The sequence below is a fragment of the Pongo pygmaeus genome, chromosome 1 (assembly GCF_028885625.2).
Source record: "Pongo pygmaeus isolate AG05252 chromosome 1, NHGRI_mPonPyg2-v2.0_pri, whole genome shotgun sequence".
Classification (NCBI taxonomy): domain Eukaryota; kingdom Metazoa; phylum Chordata; class Mammalia; order Primates; family Hominidae; genus Pongo; species Pongo pygmaeus.
Window position 1 is genome coordinate 88,134,604 of NC_072373.2, and position 24,063 is coordinate 88,158,666.

A 24,063-nucleotide genomic window follows, 5' to 3' on the forward strand; every position below is an offset into this window, starting at 1 on the left:
CAAAGCTGCCCGAGAACTCGCCCAGAGTTAAGTCAGGGAAAAGAAACGCCTGAGAACAAACGTGCCTTCTCCCCTGCCGCAGGTGTGCTAAAGGAGGATGCGGCAGATCCCTAACTGGCTCGGCCTTGGAGCGAGCGCTGGGTGCCTGCGATGGAAAGTCGCTCTTCTCGGCGAGAATGGCCGAACCCCCAAACTTGAGGGACGCCGCTCGGGGTAACTTCTCTCCACTCACTTGCCATCAGATGAAAGGAAAGTAAAGCCCTTCCAACGTCATCCCCAGCCAGCGCGCGGCAGCTGAGCCCCAGCGGGGGCGGGGTCCGCCGGGTGCCCCTCCGCCCGAGCCCCGTGCGCTTCCAGGTCCTCCTCCTCCGCGCGGTCACTGGCTGCATCTCCGCGGCCCCGGCACAATAGAGGCTCCGCCCTCCTTCCGCGCGAGCTCTCCGCGGCTCCCTAGCCCAACAGCTCTCGCCGCCCGCGCCGCCACCGCCTCTGCCCTCCCCGTGTCCGGTCCCCGTGCGCCCCGAGGCTCCCCGCCGCCCGTCCCGGCGCGCACCGCGGGCGTCTGTCCGAACGCCTTCCAGCCACCTGAGCCCTCCTGTGGGCGAAGCGCTCAGCTAGCCAGTGCCCGCCTCCACCTTCTCCGTCATCCCCTCTTCCCTGCGTCCGGCTCTCCACTGGGTTTGCACAGTCGAGGGCTGCTCGCGTCGGGAAGGAGATGCCCAGAGTCCCTGGGGCGCACCCTCCCGTCCCGCTCAGCCGCACCCAGCTTTAAAAGGTGCTCTGAGCAGCCACTTTCGCGCTCTAGCTGGGACACCCTCTCGCAGAAGTCCTTGCCGAGACCCCCCGCCCCAGCCATTCTCTGAGGGGGCTGAGGACACTCTTATCGCGCCCCTCATGGCCAAGCCTCGGCTGCTAGTTCTCTACTTCGCTCTGATTGTGATTCCGGCCTGGGTGTCCAGCATTGCCCCCACAGGGACAAGCGAGCCCCCAGATGCGCAGACAGTGGCGCCTACGGAGGACGAGACTCTGCAAAACGAGGCGGACAACCAGGAGAACGTTTTATCTCAGGTAGGATGCCGAGTGCCACGACCGCTCTTCTTGCCCTGGATGGTGGTGAGAGCCGGAAGCTGGTCCTTGCTGAAGTGTTTGAGGGCAGCTGTTTTTCCTTCCATTACCGATGGAAAGGGCATTTGATTTTCATGTATCAGAATATTTTCTTAATGGAAGGATATAGGTTCTTCTCTCAAAATCATAGGGTCTTTAAAAGTCATCAAATCAGGAGAAAGGAGAGGTGAAGGAAGGGAAGATGCCGCTCGACTTCTTGAGAAGAAAGAAAAAAAGTTGTTTTTGGTTTCAGGGTTGTGAAAAGTATCTCTTGTCTATGTGGCTGTTTGTCAGAATTGGAATGTGAAAACAGGCGGATATGTTGACCAGGAGGCAGATGGCATATCCCATCAGGAGATACTTTATGGCAGAGGGTGGGACACCAGGCGGGAGCATGGGGTGAAGTCAGAACAGAAGCATGTGTGATGAATGTGAGGTGACCCTCAAACAGAGAGATTGAGAACATGACAGAGTGTATTGGGAGGGGAGGGTGGGAATGCAGATGCAGGCAGCTAGGGCAGACTGTCAGTGGGGGCCCGAGTAACCCATGATAGTGATGGGCTTTGTAAGGTGTCTGTTTACCAAATACTTAAACTTGTTTTTTCTGACTCAATCTTCAAAACACCCTAATACCCATTTATAGATAAAGACCTTAAGAAATACATGGGTAGGCCGGGCGCGGTGGCCCATGCCTGTAATCCCAGCACTTTGGGAGGCTGAGGCGGGCAGATCACGAAGTCAGGAGTTTGAGACCAGCCTGGCCAATATGATGAAACCCCATCTCTACTAAAAATACAAAAATTAGCCAGGCGTGGTGGCAGGCACCTGTAGTCCCAGCTACTCAGGAGGCTGAGGCAGGAGAATCGCTTGAACCCGGGAGGCGGAGGTTGCAGTAAGCAGAGATCACACCACTGCACTCCAGCCTGAGTGACAGAGTGAGACTGTGTCTCAAAAAAAAAAAAAAAAAAAAAAAAAGAGATACATGGGTAGAGCCAGGGCTTCTGACAGTCTTCAGCCCAGATCTCATGTCTGTAAGGGGTAGTTCTCTCTGGAGTGTTTATTTCGTGCTTTCCAGAGCCGGCATGATGACGTGTGGTGGGTGTCACCAGAATCTTCAGAATGGGGGATGTCTGAGAAAGGATCCTCCAGCGCTGCCTGTACCTTCACCTCCACCAAGCCCTAGGAGTGGGCCTTGTCTCCTTCCAGTAGAGAGAATAATTCGCTGCACTTTGGGATTTATCAAACACTAGCCTCCTCACTCTTCCTTTAATAATGATGCTAATGTATGCCCTCTGCCCACCCATTACCTCCCACTGACCCCTAAATCGAAAAGACATAAAAATCTCTCACATTGGGGCTCTGGAACACTATCAACAAAAACTTTCCTGAAACCCGAGCCTCCTGTAAGGAAGGAATCCACCCAGGGTTCTCAGAGCAGGGTTATGTAGGAATCCAGGCAGAGTTTCAGAGAGTAGACAGCCACAATTTACTATCAGCCGGTAAAGAACAGCCGCTTAAGTCACCCTTAACTACACCACCTTCTTCCACTGATCCATTCTGTGTTTGACAACAGCCCTAAAGCAAATATTAGTATTAGAAGAAACCTAATCTTTGCAAGGAAAACATTACAAGTCTTCTTCCCCCCAGACAGCATCCCAAGGAACATTTCTACTCAAACAAGCTCAATGCTTGCCCGCTGAAATCATTAGTCAAATGAAGGGAACCCTTCTGCCTGCCTAGGAAGGGAGCCCTGGCTTTGGAGATGTAGGGCCTTTTGGAGAGGATTGGGAGAGAAGAGCCTTTTCCCAGCAAGTGCCCAGAGTTGGGGCTCCAGAAAGCCTACTGTCACACATTTTCCTGCCTGGGGAGGCTGGCAGGGGCAAGTGCCCAGAAGGAAATGTTTAGCATTGCAAAAGCAGCAAGTGCTGCCAGTTTGCTTTCCTGGGTTTGGCCTGGGGTTTGGGTTCAGAAGCATGAACTCTTAGACTGAGTAAACCTTACTGACTTCTGGACCTGTCTCTTTCCTCTCAATTCCCTTTCTCCACGTCTAACCCATCCTTCAAGGCCCAGATTAAATGCCACTCCTCCAAGAAGTCTTCCCTGGCTTCCAGTTGGAGCTGCTCTTAGCTCCCACTGCCCTTTCTCTCTGCCTCTTCGGGGGCACTTATCACTCTGTACTCTGTGTGACTGCTATTTCTATGCCTCCTGCACTGTAGGCTTCTTGACAGCAGGCTCTCCATCTGGCCTATCTCTTTATCCTTCACAGCACCTCACAGTCCTTAGTAGGCACTCCATAAATGTTGAATAAATGAATGAGAGATGCCAGTAGTCTTCAAACTTGAATACCAACTTTTCAATCTCTCCAATTTCTTCTTTTCCTTTTTATACTTAAACCTGGATTCTGACTGGGCATGGTGTCTCACGCCTGTAATCCCAGCACTTTGGGAGGCTGGGGCAGGTGGATCACTTAGGGTCAGGAGTTCAAGACCAGCCTGGCAAACATGGCGAAACTGAAAATACAAAATTAGCTGGGCATGGTAGTGTGCGCCTGTAATCCCAGCTACTTGGAAGGCTGAGGCAGGAGAATCACTTGAACCTGGGAGGTGGCGGTTGCAGTGAGCTGAGATCATGCCACTGCACTCCAGTCTGGGCAACAGAGTGAGACTCTGTCTCAAAAAAAAAAAAAAAAAAAAAGAAAGAAAGAAAGAAAAGAAAGCCTAAACCTGGATTGTAGCAGAAAGAAGGCAAAGGCTATTGGACAAATGACAGGGCTTATCTGTTTTTTCCTTTAAATAATGAAAGGCCAAGGCCCATGAGAAAGGCACAGCTTTCCAAGACAAACGAAGAGAGCTGAACTCTGAATGCCTTCAAGGAAATGTCAGAGTCAGCAAACTGCATCTCAGTGACCTATTGGCTCCGTGGTTCAGAGTTTTCTGAGGTCTCTGACTAGTGCAGGACGTTTGACTAAGTAAATGGAGAGCTTCCTTCTGGAGGCTGACTGACACCTGTGTTTGCATGCCCCTAACCCGTTTTCTGTGTGTCTAGTTGCTGGGGGACTATGACAAGGTCAAGGCTATGTCTGAGGGCTCGGACTGTCAGTGCAAGTGTGTGGTGAGACCCCTGGGCCGGGATGCCTGTCAGAGGATCAATGCGGGGGCCTCCAGGAAGGAAGACTTCTATACCGTGGAAACCATCACCTCGGGCTCGTCCTGCAAGTGTGCCTGTGTCGCACCCCCATCGGCCCTCAATCCCTGCGAGGGAGACTTCAGGCTCCAGAAGCTGCGGGAGGCAGACAGCCAGGACTTGAAGGTAGGACCTAGTATGGGGCAATGCCTTGGATGAGAGGGCACTTTTGAGATCCACAAGTCTGGCAGGGCCATGGTTGAAGATTGTAAGCCCTTTGAAGAAGGTCAGGCCTGTTCCCTAGAATGCTGTGTGCGGATCAAGGTTGATGTCCTAGCAAACTTGTCCTTTTCGGCTCTGGTGTATAAGGGAGATGCTTAAATCAAAGTGTGCCTACCCCTCCTTATGGAGCCAGAGAGGCTGGGCCTGGGAGCAGCTGCCAGGCCCAGCTGGCCAAAAGAACTCAGCGTTCTTCAGGAAAATTGCTGCCACAATTTACTATCAGCCCAGCACACACCCCAAAGAGGCAAAAGAAAATTGCGAGTAAGCCTTTGGCCCTTAGCGGAAGGGCTGGGTTGGCCTAGGGAAGGAGAGGCCGGGGGCCTGCTCTAGATTGCATCATCAAACTGTGATCCTATCATGGTCCATAGGGTAGGGAAGCTCAGGCCCCACTTAGGCACCCCCATGGGTTGGCTGAGGGCTTCTTCTGATCCTGCACACCCCCCTTCCCTTGCAGCATGGGGTAGTGGAACGAGCTGGGTTTTGGAGTCAGACAGACTTGGGTTCAAATCATAGCAGTGTGATCCCACTTAAGTTATTTAACTTGTCTGCCTTCCAGCTCCTTGAATAACATGTGGGAATAATAACGTCTACTTGGTGGGGTTATGAGAATCAATGAGATAACAACTAGGAGGTACTTGGCACAATACCAGACATTCAGCTAGGCATGACCATGTAAATGAATGAATGGATGACTATGTAAAGTGCTGCTGGCATCTGGCACTCACTCAGTGACTAGTAGTCATTGGTGTCTCTTTCAACAGAGTAGTGTTTACCAATATCAGGAGTATCTCAGGATTCGGCCAGAGCCACAGCTCTGCCATGAAACAACTTTCTGAACCAAGTGCCACACTCACTCAGTTGTAGGATTGGACTCTGGGGGAATTCTGGAACACCATAAGGCAAAATGTCTATTAGAAATCAGGAAATTATCACAGTACATACTAACAGCCAGCTATCTTTTTATGGCTTCTATCCAGGATTCAGCTCTCTTCCGCTGGTAGAGAGAAAGGAGCTCACCTTCTAAACATGAGTATTTCATACTTGGACTTCTTCATGTAGAAGCTAGGCTCTGAGATAAATGGGGAGTGTAGATTGCAAAAGTGTGGCCCAGTAAACTTCCAGGAACTGGCCCTCATCATCTTCCCTCTTACCCTGCACTCTGCATGCCCTCAGTGCCCCCAGAGCCTCGGCCACCTTCCTCCCAGGGCCTCTATACTGGCAGGCAGGATGGCATTGATAAAAACTGAGAAGGCTGGGTGCACTGTGGCAGCTTGCCATAGAGCAAGAGTCTCAAAGATGGGACGCTGAGTCCTCTTTTAGCCCAGGGTCAGTTTAGCACTTTGTGCTAAGGAGAACCTGTTGATGTCTTTCAGAGCCTTTAGCAGACAATGAAATTGAGTGTTTCAGAAGCATATCCTCAAGGTATTGACATGTAGAGCCACCTCGTTGAGTATTTATAGAATAAAAATACCTGTTATGAGCCAGCTATCTTGGGGAAACAGAGATAAAGATACATAGACACTGCTTGCTTGTTTTCTTTTTTTAACTTTTATTTTAGGTTCAGGGGTACATGCGCAGGTTTGTTATAGAGGTAAACTCACGTGACGGGAGTTTGTTGTACAGATTATTTTGTCACCCAGCTACTAAGCCTAGTACCTAATCGTTATTTTTTCTGCTCCTCTCCCTCTTTCTACCCTCCACCATCAAGCAGGCCTTAGCATCTGTTGTTCCTTTCTTTGTGTCTATGAGTTCTCATCATTTATCTCCCACCTATAAGTGAAAACATGTGGTATTTGGTTTTCTGTTCCTGTGTTAGTTTGCTAAGGATAATGGCCTCTAGCTGCAACCATGTTCCCATAAAAGACATGATCTCATTTTTTTCATGGCTGCATAGTATTCCATGGTATATACATACTGCATTTTCTTTATCCAGCCTGTCATTGATGTGCATTTAGGCTGATTCCATGTCTTTGCTATTGAGACATTACTTTCAAGGAGCTCACAGTCTAGTAGGAAAGACAGATGTCAATGCAACTGACGGATTTCATAAAAGAGGTATAAACAGTTTGTGAAGAGGTCTAGACCTCAGGTTTACTTGTTCTTGTAGGACTCTCCCATTTTCTCACCCAAACATTTCAGAAGGCAGAATGCACATACACCATTGTGCTTGCCTACATCCCTGCCTACACAAATGTGTTTCTCACGGCAACCTCTCAATTCCTGGCTAGTGGCTTTCCTGCCAAGCCCCCAACATGCAGATCTGAAAGGAAACTCTGCCCTGTGTCTGTCTGCCCCAGCCCTGGACTAACCCCTTGCCTTGTTTCATAGCTCTCCACAATCATAGACATGTTGGAAGGAGCGTTCTATGGCCTGGATCTCCTGAAGCTACATTCAGTCACCACCAAACTGGTGGGGCGAGTGGATAAACTGGAGGAGGTAAGGAGGATTCTGGTTTCCATATCTTTTTCTTCATCGAGCCCAAAAGCATATCAAATGTCCCACAGTAAATTTTCAGCTAGCACATGCACTGACTAGACTTAACCCATCCTATTCTATGAAAGGAAAAATATACATAAAAGATTCATTCAAAATTATGCCAAATTGTTGGTGACAAAGAAAATCAGTTAAGTAGAAATGCCAGTACTGTACCTTCTTTTTTTCATCTATAAAATCCTCTTAATCATATAACCAATGTCTTTCCATTTTTACCTTGACTTCCAGGGACCTCAGAACTCAATGAAATATAAAGGTACAATAAGCATCTTACCTCCAGTTTTAAGGTGGAGTCATCTCCTTCCTTCGTATATGGTTCCTAACTTCTCTAACTGTTCTGGTGCATACCCCTGTATTTATGTGTGTGAATCCATCTGAAATTCGTTTTAGAGGAAGAAGACATAAAAATGATTACTAATAAGTAATGTTCCCCACTCAGCATTCAGGCTGGTCATGCCCAGGATGAATGGACGAGTCATGCAATTTTCATAGACAAAGACACCATACTATTCTGACTGGGCTCTGGGAGTTGTACAGGTGGTGCTGTGGTTTTCATCTAGTGGTGTGTGAAGGGAGCTGGGAGTTATTACAGATACTGTAATAACATTGACAGTGCTTGTTGCTGTGATGCCTTAACATATAGATGAGAAATCATTTAGTCACCCAAAAAGTAACTAACGATCATTATTCAATCTTATTGGTAAGGAACTTTATGGATATGTTTCATTGACTCGCATCTGGTTCTTGGACTGATACTTGAAACAGTGACTCAAAGAGCTGCTGCTCTGAGTGGAAATCTGTTTCTTTAATGTTTACAGCATTACTGTAAGTGGCAAATTTAATAACACAATGACTGTAAACGTATCAATATTCCTTATGAAAAAGTGGACTTTTGGGGGGCTGTCATGAAGAGCTAAGGTTCTTCGATCTATGATTAGTAGATGTAGTGGTTTGTGGCAGAAAGAGCAGCAGGCTCGGAGTCAGGACAGGATGAGTTCCTTACTCTTTGTTTGTGCTGCCGAGCAGCCATGTCCTACCTTCTCCATCTGGACAGTGAGAATAGTACCCTGCCTACTCCATATGATTGCTGAGAGTATACAAAGTACGCTAATCAGTATGAAAATGCTTTGAAATGGTTAAATTAAACAAGGCTCTGACCATGGAGAGATTGAGGACAAACATTCCTACATTACTTTGCCAGGAGAGCTGGCACAAAGATGATGAAACATTGAAGTTAAGGATTAGTTTCAACACACTCCTTCCACTCCTTAAAATTTTCCCAGAAAGTGAACACCAGTTCCTTTTCTACCCGCCCTTGGGCTTAGCTCCTCCAATGCTGTGGTGAGATGTTTTCTGAATATGGCTGTTGGCTCTGAGAGGGTTGGTAGGTCCTTAATCACATCAGATATGCGGTCTGATGAGAGGGGTCAGGGTTTTGGATCCTGAGATTTGTAGACAGATCAGAGTGGCCCACAGAACTGCATCAGCTTCCTCTTCACTGTGTGCAACTCTCTTCAAGGGGTGCTTTCAAAGAACTAGGTCCCTGGGCATCTTGAGTCTCTCCTTCCTCATTGTTAACAGCCAGAATGATGACATTGTGGATGGTCAGCACCATCCCACTACTAATGGACTTCATGCAGGCTTTGGACTCTTCCTCCTAGTTAAAACCACTTTCTGGTTCTTTCAGATACATTCAAAAGGAATTAAACCAAGGTCCAATATTGGGAAGTGCCTCTGTTTTCCTAGGCCCCCAGAACCATCCAAATGTGCAATGCCCCTTTAAGAAAAGGATTGCTCTTCTATAGGAAAAGGAGCGACAGCAACCTCTTCTGCTTTTACCTGACCTTGACAGCCAAACAGTTGCTATTCTTCCTGGAGAACACAGCTTGAGAAAGATAGATCTGGGGGGAGAGTACAGTGCTCTGGAGGCCAAGGTCAGGTGCTCAGCCTCTGAGAAGGCCAGTGGGCTGGGCTTATCCAAGGACCACAGTCTTGTTACAGCTTTGTCCAGCAGCTGAGCCCTCCCTGCTCAGGAGGGAGTATGGGTCAATTTGATGTAATACCAGTGCCCCAGCAGGGTGGTATTGTCCATACAGTCACACAGTAACCTAGTTTTTGCAAAAAACAGTTTTAGTTACATCAATGAGAGTATCTCCTTGCCAAAACTGTGGTATGTTTAGTAGCAAAGATTGGACCTTAATAATAATCCCTTACATTTTTATAGCATATTATGTTTTGTAAAGCATTCCGTATACATTTAGCCCATTTGTTCCTAGGTAATGTGAGAGCCAAGGAAATTAGATGACTTGACCAAGATCACAGTGCCAGGAAGTACAGGGCCTTCTGGTTCCTGGTCCAGGGCTCTTTCTAATCAACCCTGTAAGTTTCTTCAAATCATTGCCATCTGTCCTGCAAGCATCAGATTTTCTTAACAGGAACTTCAAACAATAGCTCTTCCAAGGGAATTTCTAGGCAGAACTGTGACTCTATCCCCTAGACCCATTAAATAGGATTAAAGTTGAGTTCAGGAAGGAAGTTTCCCCAAACCAGACAGCCTAAGGTGATAGGGTGCTGAAGTGTGACAGTAGTCTTCAGATGGGTCTGGGCCCCTGTGCCCAAACAGTGGAGCACTGTATTTGCTTGAGTTTGTCTCAAGGCTCATGCCAGCTGACTGTCTGGAGTCTGCAGTAATTGAAAAGGCAGAATGTTGGGTAAATTGAAAAAACACTCCCTCTCCAGCTTGGTTCTGCAGGACAAATGGAAGTTAAATTCTGCTCCTGGTCCTTGAATATTCTTGAATCCCAACGGGAGCTCTTTGGAGGTCAGACAAGACAAAAAAGGGGTCAGATTGGAGAGGCATTTTGCCCAGAGTAAGATCAATGGTTGGCAGTATAAGCAAGCACATATTTATGGGATATAGCCACAGTTCCACCTTGAGTATATAGGAGGAGGTAGGAATGGAAACTTCATTTGCAGTTGAAAGAGGAAGGAAGGAGAGAGAAATGGAATCTGAACTATTTTGAGTTTACCTTTTGGTAAAATCAGCCCTGGGAGCAGCTCTGCTTAGTGGAATGATTTCGGGTAAGCTTTTGTTTTTTTTTTTTGTTTTTTTTTTTTTTTATCTCACCTTTTTATGACCTGGCAAGGATAGAGTAGAGTTCTCTCCATCAGGGTCAATTTACATCTGTGTCCTTTTTTTTTTTACTTTTATTTTAGGTTTGGAGGGTACATGTGAAGGTTTGTTACATAGGTAAACTTGTGTTACAGGGGTTTGCTGAACAGAGTATTTCATCACCCAGGTATTAAGTCCAGTACCCAATAGTTATCTTTTTTTTTTTAAATACTGAAAAATGACACATGCATAGAAAAGTGTATAAACAATGAATATAGTTTAACAAATTACTATGAACAAAATGCCTGTGTAACCACCAACCAGCTCAAGAAACAGACCAATTTTAATACCCCAAAAGGCCCCCATATGCTCTCTCCTACTCATACCCTTCCCTCAGGGAACCTTTATTCTTACCTTTATGTTAATCATCTTCCTTGTTTTTCTTTATAGTTTCATCATTTAAGGATGCATCCCTAAATGTAATAGTTTTGCCTTTTTTGAATGTTAAATACATAGAATCCTACAGAAGTGTGTGTGTGTGTGTGTGTGTGTGTGTGTGTGTTGGGCTTTTTTCACTCAAATTTATATTTTTAATATTTACCTATGTTGTTTTTGTGTCTTGTGGTTCATTCATTTTTATTGCTGTGTAGTATTTATTGTATGAATATACTACAATTTATCTGTTCTCCTGATGATGGATATGTGGATTGTTTCCAGTTTCTGAATGCATAAATCAGAATAGCCCTATGGACATTCCTGTACATGAACATCCCTGTGCATGTACCCTGGTGCATGTGTGCCTGCATTCCTCTATGGTACATTAGATAAGTGGAACTAGAAGATAAGCATTAGTTATGCTTATCTTCAACTTCAGGAGATATTGCCAAACTGTTTTCCAAAGTGGTAGTATAAGTTTACATTCCCTCCAGCAGGGTATAAAAGTTCTACACACATCCTCACCAACACTTGGTATTGTCAGACTTTCTAGTTTTTGTCAATTTGGAGGCTATAACTTAGTAGGGTCATTTCACTGTGTTCTAGAAACTTAACTCCAAAAATATCTTTCCAGTTCACTGGGGGAGGTCTGAAGCCTCATAAACCAGTTTTAGAACTGCTCCAGGAATAAGAAACACTCAAGGTGGTCAGCAGTCCAGCATAGACCCCAGCTGACCTTTCTTCCCTGTGAGTGGCTGGGAAGGGGAAGGGCATGCAGGAAGTGTGGGTACATGTTGGAGTTGAGGGGTGGGTGGGCACATAACATAAGTATCTGAAGAGATAGGAGTTAAAAGTCTAGAAAGAAAACCTGTAACTTCCAAAGGCAAAGGCAAGCCCTGTTCATTGCATACACAGCTGGCAGTGGCACTCACTCAGCTCAAGAAAAGACTTCATCCGAGCTCCGAGTGCACTCAGAGACCCACAGACTTGTAGGCTGCCCAGGCCTAAAAGTGGGTTCTGAAGGCAGCAGGACTAGAGGCATGGTGTTCAACCCCTAGCAGCACATACTGCTTCCAGGGGCAGATTTCTTACTAAAGTGGAGAAAAAGACAAACAGAGGGACAGATCATTAAAATAATCTTCTAGCATCAAGGCTTTAGTTGGTTTCAGTCATTGCTGTAAAATTTGCAAATTTTATGAGGAAATGTCCCACCCCACCTTGCTGCAGGATACCTGTAAGTGTTTATAAGTGCTTGAAATGCTTATGTACACATGTGCCTTTGTATATGTGTGGGTGCATAGCCCATGCTCTTAAAATAGATGCATGCCTGCAAGCTTTCCACAGTGTGATTTCTGTTTTGTCCCTTCTGGTATGTGTGTCTCTTTCCTTTTTCTCGAATCTACCTGCTGGAATTTGCAAACCACACCCATGAGCATAGATGGCACCAGGGAACCTTGTGTCCCAGCTGAAGCCTTTTCTCCTGATAATGTTGCCTCCAAGGAAGATTTAAGTCCATGATGGATTTACCAGACCCAGAACTGGCCCGCTCCCCAGAATGTACTGGCACAGGCATTGCTGAGGGCTTCTCCCCAACACCTAAAGCTTTGGTGGCTTTTGTGTTTCTGGACTGAAAGGCATGATCAAAGAAGCATTCCTGACCCTGGGGGATATATCTTTTCACCAGCTAATAGGAAAATGTAATTTTCATCTGTGCAGACTTGGCTGTGAGTTGGGGGAGGTGTCTCTTTCCAAGCCCCCCCTTTCCTTCCACCCTACACCCCTGTTGAGACACCCCCAGGGCTCACTCTTCTGATCAAATCTGCTCTTTCCGAGGGGTTTGCTGTAAGTCATTTCACTCTTCTTCCTCAAGTGAAGGCTTGGAGAGGGGCACTGCTTACCTGGCCTGACTTCAGTGTCCTCATACGTGAAAAGGCAGAGGGTCGAAGTTAATGTTTCTAAGATATATTTCAGCCTAACGCTATTTAATTCAATTTACATCTTAATATGAGTTAAAACCAATATATTACCTCTCCCAGGGTTGTATATACTTCAAATCTAATTTGCCATTGTGGGATATAAAGTTTTCTTCTTGGCTAAAGAGACTTACAGTGCGAGTGTCAGCCCTCCCTCCGTCGGCCTAGGAACAATTTAGAGCTGCCAGGATGTGCAGGTGTGCACAGCTCGAGTGGCCCTATTTTAAGGGGTAAGGTTACCCCTAATATAGAAATTCATCACCAGAGGCCTGGGACTTCTTGCTGTTTCCTTGTTTGACTTTCCTGCCAGGCCCTGGACTTCTTAAGGGCAAGCTGGGTCAAGTCATCTTTGTTTCCCAGGCCCTGGTCCAGCACCTGATGTGGGACAGATGCTCCACAGCTGTTTGGTTGGATGAATGTTCAATGGGGCAGCTGGTGGCTCCCTGAACCCAGGCCTGCCTGTCTCTCCCATCAGCTGTGGTCGGAGGGATTAGGCCACGGCCCGCCTGTCCTGCCATCAGGAGCACCGGCTGTTTCCAGCTGTTCTCTTCCCCAGCTCTCTTACCAGGGGCTAGGAGACAGCTGTCAGCTGGGGTTGCTGTCCCAGGCCATCTGGTCCTAGCTGTCTCCTGGAGGGTGCAAAGGTTGAGCATGGTGAGCTGGTGGGAACTACGAGCCCCCCCACCTTGGGTCCAGTTACCCTCACACTTGCTCAGTTCACTCCCATGAGAAACTATGTCCCATCTGCCCTTGGGCTTGCCATCTGTATCTTAGCCCTGTGCACATCTAGCTATCTGCCAGGGAGTCCTGATGCCCACAGGACCTATCAGGCAGCCTCCCAGGCAGCCTCTTTAGATGTGGCTGTGTGCACCTGCTGTGTGACTTGGGGCCAGGGTTTGCCTCACCTGCAGTCTGGCTTCATCTACTCCCACAGATGTCTAGTGTGTCTCTCTACAGCACACCAACCTTGGGTTCTTACCTTCCTCCTCACGCCAGCCATACCAAACCCTAGCTTCCCTTTCCTTTTCCACCTGCATGTCTGCTATGGAGACCCCAAGGGTCCCTCCCACTCCAGCTTCACCCACATGCCTCAAGCCCGATTTCTGTGCCCAGCACTGTACCACATGCAGCCCCTTATCCATCTCCGTGCCAAGCCTGGGTGAGGTAGGTGTCATCATTCCTTCTTTTTCTGCCTGGAGCCTAGAAAGGTTTCATCCCTTGCCCTGTGTGGTTATATAAGCAGGCCATGACTGTGGTGTGGGTTTACACCCGATCTCCAGAGCCAGCACCGTCCCCCCACCACACCTCTGTCCCTGGTTCTATTTGTAAAAACGAGACCACAGAGAACTGCTAGAGTTCTGCCCCATGGTCATCTTTCCCCTGGTCCCAAGGTTTTGGCTTAAGATACTACACAGTCTCACCCAGGCACACGCACACATGTCTAAGAGCTGGACAAGGTCAGGATACAGTCTGTGTCCTTCATACCCATTCCACCGGTCTACACATCTTGTTGTGCTGGCCCTCCATGGCTTGTCAAAACACCAGCCATACTGACTAGGGCTGACTGATGGCTGTACCCCTAACTCCGCCTGCATCTGGTTCCCCTTTGCCAAGGGTCTCTGCCTTGTTCGCACGTTCTATTCCCTCTGGTGTGTGTGCATCTGGCTGAAGTTAGCAGTGGACACGTGTTCTCATCTGGCAGTGTGGCACCAGTGGACCCCCGTTCCCATCAGGCACCCTCCAGTGCCCAACAGCATACCTCTCCTACACATGGCACTTGTTCTATGAACACCTCTGAGTTCCTTGGCTCTGCCTGGCCCAAGGAATCATGATGACAAAGTTCCCAAATCTTTCATTGCCACAGTTGGCTGTGTCCAGCCTTCTGTCTGAGCCCTCTATCTATCTGCTCTTTCTCCCTCTTCCCTTCCCTCTTCTTCAGTGTGCCAGGATCCTTGGCAGGGGCCATGGGTACACTTGCTTCTGCCAGATAGGCACGATTCCCACCTCCTCCGCCACATTGCCAGCACTGCCCACGAGCCAAGTTACACACACCAGAAATGTCATGGTTGCAGCTGTCCCAGGGGGAAGAGCCTGAGGCATGAGGTCATGGGGTTCACCTATCTCCCAGGGCAGAATCGAGGGTACCCTGTGCAGGTGGCATCCCCTGCATCTCCTGAGAATCACCTCACCAAAGGCCCTTGGTGTGAGGAGCACAGAGTCCCAGGGAGAGGTGGGGAGCTCTTGAGAGCCAGAACCCCCAGGTTGGAGGTGGCTGACTGGGGGTGGCCAAGGAGGGGCAGCTGTGGCTGCTGCCCTGGGGGACACCAGCTGGCTCAGCCCTGCAGGCCAATGGGGTGATGCCACCGCCAGCCTCTTGTTTATTCAGGCGGCTGGCAGGCTTTGCCATTCCCGTGAGGGGAATAAATTGTACTGCTCCTCCGGGTTCTCAGGGGCAGGCTTGCCTAAAACCCTCCTCTGTGGAAATGCGGAATAATGGCTCCTCATTGACATCCAAAAGGGGATGGGAGACTATAAATCAATGTGGAGGGGGACTCCCTAGGGCCCTAGAAACCCTAAGACTGGCGGAGGGGCACCCTTTGCCTCACAGTGAGTGTGCCACACCCACTGATGCACAGTGTTTAGGAATCTAGTGAGCTCTTCTGTCAAATAATAAGGATACTTAGGCCCAGCCAGCCAGTCCACCCAGAAATGTCAGCACCTTTAGTAGAGTCCTAGGGCCAGTGCTAGGCTGCAGGTGTGGATATTCCTCAGTGCGCTCCTCAGAGAAGCCTATTGACCTGACTGAGGAGTCAGTGCCTGCATCTGTCACATCACCCTGGCGGAGTTTGTGCACTTTTCACTAGTTGATATTTTCTTGTCTATTTCTTTGTCTATTGCCTACTTCCCCCTCATGGAGGGTGACCTTCACTGGGGCAGGATCGCAGTGGCCTTGCTCATGCTTGAACCCTCAGTGCAGCACTGAGCACGTGAACGCCTTAATAAAAAGGTAACACATTGAATCCCTGCACCTGCTGGGCTTGGTGATCTGTCTTAGGCTGTGAGAGCTACAGGAGCGGTATCCGCAGGTGTTGGTCTCACTCAGCAGGTGCTCATGGATTACAGAAATGCTTGAATCCCACTAAGGGGCCAGGAACTTTTCCCGTCAGTCCCAGAAAGAACTGAGCTCCTATAAAACAGCCCTTCTCACTCATTTCTGTCCGCTTTTCAAGCAGACAGAAAAAGCTTGGGGCTTGTGCCCCAAGCTTTCTCCACTTAAGGTGGTGCTTCTCAAACTTTAATGTGTATGCAGAGTGTCTGGGGATCTTGTTAAAATACAGATTCTGATTCGGCAGGTTTGAGTGGGCCTGGGAATCTGCATTACTAACAAGCTCCTTTGTGATACTGATGCTGCTGAACTCTGCACCACACTTTGAATAGTGAGGATTTATGACAGTCCAACATTTCTGTATTTCTCAGCATCTGTGCATATCCTGTCATGTATCCTGAACCCAAACTGTAAGTATTCTCCGGCTTTTTGACATGCTTGGTGCTGCTGAGAGCTGTCTGTGTGCCGGGATCCTCTCTTGGTGTTCTTAGTGATCCAGCAAGTAAGCTGAAGAAGCAAGGGCCAGGAGGCCGGGTGCTGGTTCCGCTCTGCCACTTTTTTGTAGTGACCTTGAGCAAGTCACATTCTTGCTCTGGGCCTCAGTTTCCTCTCTGTGAAATGAGAGGTTAGGCATGAGTTCTTGGGTCCATTCCAGTTGTAACATTCTATGAAAAATAACAGCCACTTAGTCCAGTATGTTTCAAGCACACCCATACATATTAACTCACTTAATCCTCCTAACAACCTATAGGAAAAGTGCTAGTATTATCCCCATTTTACAGATGGGAACTTGAAGCAGAGGTGTTTCAGTAATGTGCCTGAGATCTCAGATCTAGCAATAGCAGCATGGAGGGGTGAACCGGTTTCCTTCAAAATCCATGCTTTTACCCATTACACTTGACCTCCTGATAGATAACACCTAGGAGTGACTCCGCACCCGGGAAGATCACTCATTCTGGGCATTCTTAAAACAAGATCTCTTTCTCATGGAATTTAGCTCTCACAGTTAATTCTGTGCAATTTAGAGAGGCTGGCTTAGCCTAAGTGCCGTGGAACACAGTGAGCCCTTCCAGTGCTTAGGATCTGGCATGCGATGAAATGCCATAAGAATGGCATGGCTGATGGTTCGGGAGCCAGGTTCATTTAACAAGCACCTATGGGGCTTCTCTGGGCAGCCCCTGTAGGAGCCTCTGGAGCCGCGGTGTCTGGGTGTCACTGCCTGGATATGCCCACCTCCCCTGGCTCTGCGCCACTGGGTCTTCCCTCTAGGATGTTAGTAGCATCCCACCAGGCTGCAGAGCTGTGCCTGGCAATGCCAGCTTTTACACTTCCTGTGTCTGTTTGTTAAAGAAAGATGGAAAGCAAACACATCCTCTATTTTGCATCATTGCTTCCTCAACCACATAAACAGGGCCCAAAGGAGAACATCACATTTGAAAATGTAGATGCTCATGGAAACTTTAGAATGAGGGCCAAAGTTGGATTTCAATATAGTCAAATCTCTTTAAAAATAACCAGAGGAAAAGGGGCACCTCTAAGTCTGTCGATAACTTTCCTTGATTTAAATCCCATTCAGTGTTCACCTTCTCTAGGAAGCTACCTGGGACGCCTCCACTCTCCTCCTGCTCTGAACTCAGGAAACCTCACATTTGGCATTTACAGAACCTGACATGGTTTCTCTGTCTCCAGTTATAGTTGCCATCTCTCCCACCCCACCCAGGTCCAGAACCCCAAGGATACTTACAGCCTTTCTTTCTGTAGCACTACACTTAGACACTCAAGAGGTACTCACCAGTGTTGGTTGACTGAAATGTAGCCTTGACCCTCTCTGGTATGAACCAGGTCTGGAACATGGCTAATTTGCCAAGTGAGGGGTCATTTAGTGAAACTATTTTTATGGGTAAATAGGAAAATTTGAAGCCAGCCTATCAATTTTCTGTGTAAATGATGCTTTTAAAATACCGGGGAATGGTTTGTGCTCATTAAAAAAGCAGAGTAGTTTTTTGTTGTTGTTGTTGTTTGTTTTGTTTGTTTGTTTGTTTGGCCACCTCTTCCAAAATTGCTTAGAAAGCCCCTCTTTCATTAACTGAGCTACTGGTTCACATGTATGGGATGCGAGTGAATGGAATTCTTTAATGTTCTTCAACACTGGATAAGAGTGGACTATATACAAAGGACAGAAAAAGAACCTGGTGTCCTGGTGGCCCAGAGACTTGGCAATGTTATTAATAGAAAAGCTATGGTAGTTTGGGCAGTATTTCCTGTAGTTGGATATCCCAGCGCTGAGCTGCCCTGGAAATACTGCCAGGAGACCTGGTACTGGTGCTCAGCCCAGGGCTGGGCACACTCTCTAGCCCCAATCACTTGTTGGATGATTTCTCAGCCTGTCTGTTGTGTCTGTGTGCTCTGAGCGAAGATGGCTGCTAGCTGCCTCCTGCTTGTCTTCAGGGTGCTTTAATGAATCATCTTTTTTTTTCCTTCTCAGGAAGTGTCTAAAAACCTCACCAAGAAAAACGAACAAATCAAAGAGGACATGGAAGAAATTCGAACTGAGATGAATAAGCGAGGCAAAGAAAACTGCTCTGAAAACATCCTAGATAGCATGCCAGACATCCGCTCAGCCCTGCAGAGGGACGCGGCAGCAGCCTACGCCCACCCAGAGGTATAGCCCCAGCCTCCGAGGGCCTCTGATCACAAGCCCTGGAAGCGTGATATCAGCATCTCTCCTCTGCATAGAACTTTTCAGGCTTCAGTCCTTTCACAGAGATGAGCTCACTTCATCCATACAATAGTTCTGCAGGTTCTGTAGATTTGATGAGAAGTTGACTCCATTTTACTTCACACTGAAGCCCAGAGAGGGTCAGTGAGTGTTGAAGCCAGGACTGAAATCTGAGTCCCAGCTCCCATTTTTTTCAAGATCTGATATCCCACCTTTGTGAACATCTCTTGTGTTTGTAAATAGGGAAGATATGCATGCTGGCTTGTCTGGGACCATCCTGGTTTACTCCTGCTGTCCTGGCATGATTTTTTTTTTTTTTTTTTGGATAGGTTCCAGCTCTGCCACCAAGGCTGGAGTACAGTGTTGTGATCATAGCTCACTGCAGCCTCAAATTCCTGGGCTCAAGTGATCCTCCTGCCTCAGCCTCCTGATGAGCTAGGACTACAGGCACATGCTACCGTGCCTGGTAATAAAAATTTTTTATTTTTTATTTTTTGTAAATACAGGGTCTTGTTATGTATTTTTTGTAAATGCGGCTGGTCTGGAACTCCTGGCCACAAGCAATCCTCCTGCGTCCGCCTCCCAAATCACTGGGATGACAGGCGTGAGCCACCGTACCTGGCCCTGGCATGGTTATTAATATCACCCTCTTTTACTCTAAAAAATGCCCCAGTTTGGAAACAAATTATATTCCCTCCCTCCTCATTTATAGCGGACTTTGTAATTTACTACATATTTTCATAACTATACCATGTGGCTGTCGTCACAGCTCTAGAAAAGCAGGCCAGACAGAGATCAATATCCTCATTTTACAGATAAGGAAACAGATCCAGCTATGGGCATGGTCTCCCTCTCTCAGTTGGGAAGTGGTGGCAGAAGGTCTCAAACCTCTGTTTCTTCCTACCCAGTTGTGTCCCTAGCACGAAGTTACCCATGAATGGATTGCTGCCTAATGTGATTTGAGTGATACCAAAAGACCTCCTTGCTTAAAAATGCCTCCCCATTTGGTGCCTGTTTCTTTTGGCTCCAATTACTACTAAGTTATGTTTATGTACTGATGGTTAAGTGCTACCATTTAATGTATTGGGTTATTTACTGAATTGTTGTCCAAGAAATAGGCATTAATTTGGGAGATAATCCAAAAGGAAGAGGAAATAGGTGAGTTTTGGTGGCAGGACTTGAAGAGTCCTATTAGCAAGACACATTATTAGCAAGATGGGTCTGGATCAAGTGTTATAAAAGGGATCACTGGGCAGCCAGGGGATGGCAGCATTTAAGAGAGACTTTGCTTATTTTAACTGGTTACCAGGGGTTGGTGGTAGATGGCAGAGTTGTGGCACACTGGTGCCCGGGGAGTGGGTTCCAGGTGGGCCATTGAGGGATCCCCTCAGCTTCGGGGAGTCGTTCTGAGTGTGGGTTGAGCAGGGCCTGGGACAGCTGGAGCCCCTGAGCTGGTCTGTCTGTATGCTGTGACGTGAAGAACTTTTGGGAAGCATTGCTGTGCAGGACTGTGTTGCCTGGGCCATTAAGAATTGAGATAAGAGAGGCAAGAAGGCTGGGTGTGTGGGCTTGAAACTCTTGGGTAGGGCAGTTCATCAAAGGGTGCCAGGCAGGCAGCAGCTGGGTTTGGGGATCTTGGGCACACGTGTTCCAAAGGCAGGACTGCAGGCAGATTGGGGCTTTTGAGGCAACAAGCCCTGAAAAGAATATGGTGCCTCCACCCTCCCCAATATGTAACTCAAAATAAAAATTCCAAACCATAAAATAGATATAAGAAAGGCCAATAATTTTCTGGCTTTGCCCATGATGACTACTTTGGTGCTTTTTTGGAAATATCATATTTCTTCAAAAATTATTTTGATTCTCATTTTTGGGTGTCCCTGACATGCTGGCTACTGATCAAGTGTTTAGTCTGCTTGGTGGATCATCTCTGAGTGGGTCTAAGCTCATAAACCAAGGAGCCAGAAGACATTTGGGCTGGAAGGGAACTTGAAGGCTCCCACTCGTTACACCTGGGCTCAGTGTCTCTTATCTCAGCCCACCTGGCATCAGCGGCTCAGCTGCCCAGTGGAGCCAGGCATCCCTTTCCTGCTCTGGCTTCCAGTTTCCCAGGCGGGTGAGCTTAAGAATTCATCTGTTGTCTTGATGACACATTATGTGGTATGTTCGGGAACCCAGCTCAGATTTCCTGAGGGCAAACAGCAAACCAAATCAAAAACACCAAACCCTTTTTCTCCTTGCTCAGCAAAGTCCCTTCCCCTCCTCCAGTCCCCATTCATCACGCTGCTGAAGTTAGCACAATCCTTCCCCACCAGGGCGGTGGGGCAGAAAGGGGAAGTGGTGCCGGAGGCCCCAAGGCAGGATCTTGCCATCCCTCTCTTTTGTGAACCCCATGCCAAAAAGCGGGTGGAAGGGGTGCTGGGCTTGGTTGTTTATTTTCAGGGTTCCTGTAGATAATATCAGAGCTTTCTTGGAATGGTGAGTGATAATTTGTTGAGGGCTTCTCTCTAAGATGGTCCTTGCCTGAGGGGTTGGCATGGGGCTCTGGGGGCTGGGTTGGGAGTAGAGAGAGCAGGGTGAGAGTGGAGAGAGCAAGCTGGGAGTAGGAACATTCGACTCCAGGAGCTGAAGTCATACAGCAGACACTTGGATTCACAGAGAAAGGAAATTGAAGCTTGGAGGGGGCCGCTGCCGCCCAGTGCAGCCTGTCGCCAGTGGATCCGAGGAAATTATATGTTCTCTGGCAAGGGCTGTCCATGGTCTTGCTCCATCTCCTTGGCTGGGAGAAAGCACTGCAGTTCCCACCCTTCCCTGAGAGCCTGGAATTAAGACAGTTCCTGGGGTTTGCGGCGAAGAAATGACAACCTGCTTTTGCAATGCAGAGGGAGACCAGGGTCCGGTAATTAGATGCCCTTCAGCGTCTGAGTCACGGGCTGTGGCCAGGGTCTCCTGACAGCCTGCCGAGCAGCTCTTCCCAGTGGGAAATGAGGGATCTCCCAAGTCTGCTGGGTGGGAGTCAGACCATGACCCGGAAGACTAGGGGAGGCAGGCGAGTTTTTGGATGGCAGGCGAGTTAGTCCTGTGGTCACAGCTGCAGGCAGAGGCTTAATGGAAGGAAGAGGCAGGCTCTGAGGACAGGCAGCCTGGGCCTGATCTGAGTTGTGTGACTTAAGAACTGCCCCTCTCAGCCACTTAACTGATTGACTTTCAACCAAATTGCTGAACGACTCTGAGCCTCTGTTTCCTCATCTGTGAAGTGTGGATAATGGTATCTACCTTCCCCATTGTTGTAAGGGTTAAAAAATAATACAAAGGGACATGGCCATAATAAGTGTTCATTAAAATATCATCTCCACAAACCAGATATTCCCTACAGCTCAGGTGGAGGTTACATCACCAGCAAGAACAGGGAATTGAGGGAGGGGCAAGGAGCAGGAGTTGGGGCTGCCCCAGGCACAGCCCAGCATGTCAGCCTGTTTCCCCGGGCAGACGGGAGGCTGGCAGAAGGATGTCCCCTACCTTTCAGGAGTCGGTCACCACTGTGTGCTGTGGAGAGAGAGATACACAACCCCATTGGTTGTGCCATCCAGAAGAACTCTCTTGTCATGAGAAAACAGGCACACGCTTGGGGGTGTCCTTGGGGGTAATGAGGACTCAGGGCTTTTTCCAGGCCAAATTGTAAAGATCAAAGCAAGAGCCTGGTTTGCTTCTTCCTGTGCGAAAGGAGCACATTGGCCGTGGTGGCCAGGTTCCTACAGCCAACATGGAGTGGCTAAAGGCCCTGCCCTGCCTCGGGGCACTGGGCATCTAGGAACACAGGTTTTGTTTCCACATGGGCTCTGCTCTCTGAGTGGCTTCCACCAAGGCCTAGAATTACAAGATTAAAGGGAGCTCACTCACCTCCCCCTGGTTGAGAAGGGAGCTCACTCACCTCCCCCTGGTTGAGAAGGGACCTCATGGTTCAGGGGGCTGCAGGAAGCCACCTCTTCATTATTCAGCCACTGGAGTCCTGGGGAGAGCAGGGCTGGGCCACGCTCCTCTCAGGCTCCCATACTTCTCTGATGGAGCCACCAGAGCAGCTGGACCCACCTGTCAGGTGGCCCTGACTTTGAGCACAGTCAGTTCACAGGTCGTATGCCCAAGGTCCTTTGCTTTCAAAGGTGGTTGATTATAATCCTGGACAGGGAGTCTGGCTGAACAGACTGACACAGGACCAGAGATCCTGCCACACTGTGGACACAGGGGCTCCTCCTTGGGCAGCAGCTCTGTGGAGGACAGAGTGGTCCATCTACATGATCAGAGCTGTCACAGGGCGCTCTCACAGCGCCATCCAGTTGCCCAGTCACTGGGCCATGTGAGCATCATTTGTTTTGACAAAATTAAATGCCAGTTAGTTACCAATGTAGATGATTCCTTGGGATTTGTTATGATTCAGAAATTCAATTTGACAAATATTAGGAAGCCTCCATCCAGGGGAATCAAAGATGAACAAGAAATGGTCTCTCTTCTTTCAGATTCCCATAGTCTACAGAGATAGCAACACCCCTAAATAGTGCCTGTGGAAAGCAGGCTAGGAGAGGTGCTACAGCAGAAACACAGACTTATATTCATTAGGACTTGTGTTCAGCTTGGGTAAGAGACCCAAATACAGTGCCTTAAACAATAGAAATGTTTGTTGTTCTTTCACGTAAAACAAGCTCTGGAGGCAGGCAGTCCAGGGCTGGCATGATTAGCTCCAAGATGTCGTTAGTGACTTTCATCCTCAAAATCCCCTCATGATCACAAGAAGGCTGCTCAGCTCCAGCCATTCTGTCCACATTTCAGTCCAGAGAAATGAGGAGGAGAGCAAAAGATGCCTCCAAGCTGAATCAGCCCCCCTTATACAGAACTTTTCCAAATGCACATCCCATCAACTTCTTCCTATACCCCACTGGCCAGAATTCAGTCCCATGCCCACTCCTGTAAAACCAGGTCTTCATTAGTAAGGAACAAGAAGGCAGGGAATTTGGGTAATCAGTGAGAAATCTCTGCCATAAAGCACAAAATGAGCCTTGGGGAAGATTGATTAATTCTGAATTAGAAGGTCCAGGAGTATTTCCTTGGGGACCTGAAATTTTAGCTGGGCCTTGAGAAATAGATAAATAAGTAGATATATGGGGGAAGGAGGTATAATGGCTTTCCAGGCAGAGAAAACAGGCTGAACATAGATCCAGTGGCTCAGGAGAGCCAAGAGTTTCAGTGACTGGAGTGCCTAGGGCGTGGGGTGCAGGGCACGCAACAAGAGAGAAGAATGCTGAGCTAGATCAAGATCAGTTTTACTTTGGACTTTATTCTGTATGCAGGGGGAAGGGTTTGGGGGCCGGGGGTGACGTGTGTTTTAGGAAGCCCATTTTGATTGCTGTTAACAAGCTTCATCCTGAGGCGGTGTGCATCCTGGTCCTTGGGCTTCATGTCCCAGCCCAGGCATCCTTCCCCTCACATGGATCTCACCCAAAACAACTTACGCCAGATCTAAGTCACCCAGCATCCCTAGGCCAGAGCCAAGAGGAGGACTGCATTCTCTGGGCAGTATGCGTCAAGCATAGCGACACTGATTCTGGAACCAGACATCCTGGCTTCAATCTGCCTTACCACTTACCTGTTGTGGGACCTTGGGAAATGTATGTAACCTCTCTGTGCCTCAGTTTCCTGAACTGTAAATGATCATGATAAAAAT

At 48.1% G+C, this 24,063-nt stretch overlaps 1 protein-coding gene across 3 annotated transcripts in view; it reads left to right on the plus strand.

The window, feature by feature from the left end:
- The first annotated feature begins 258 nt into the window (after window positions 1-258).
- Window positions 259-24,063, plus strand: part of OLFML2B (olfactomedin like 2B) — a 41,140-nt gene continuing 17,335 nt past the window's right edge. For all 3 annotated transcript variants that reach the window (XM_054450576.2, XM_054450581.2, XM_054450583.2), the window contains exons 1-4: window positions 259-1,068; window positions 4,150-4,413; window positions 6,838-6,945; window positions 18,114-18,290. In XM_054450576.2, coding sequence (XP_054306551.1) covers window positions 895-1,068; window positions 4,150-4,413; window positions 6,838-6,945; window positions 18,114-18,290 — 723 coding nt within the window. In that variant the 5' untranslated portion in view covers window positions 259-894. The remainder of the gene's footprint in view (window positions 1,069-4,149; window positions 4,414-6,837; window positions 6,946-18,113; window positions 18,291-24,063) is intronic.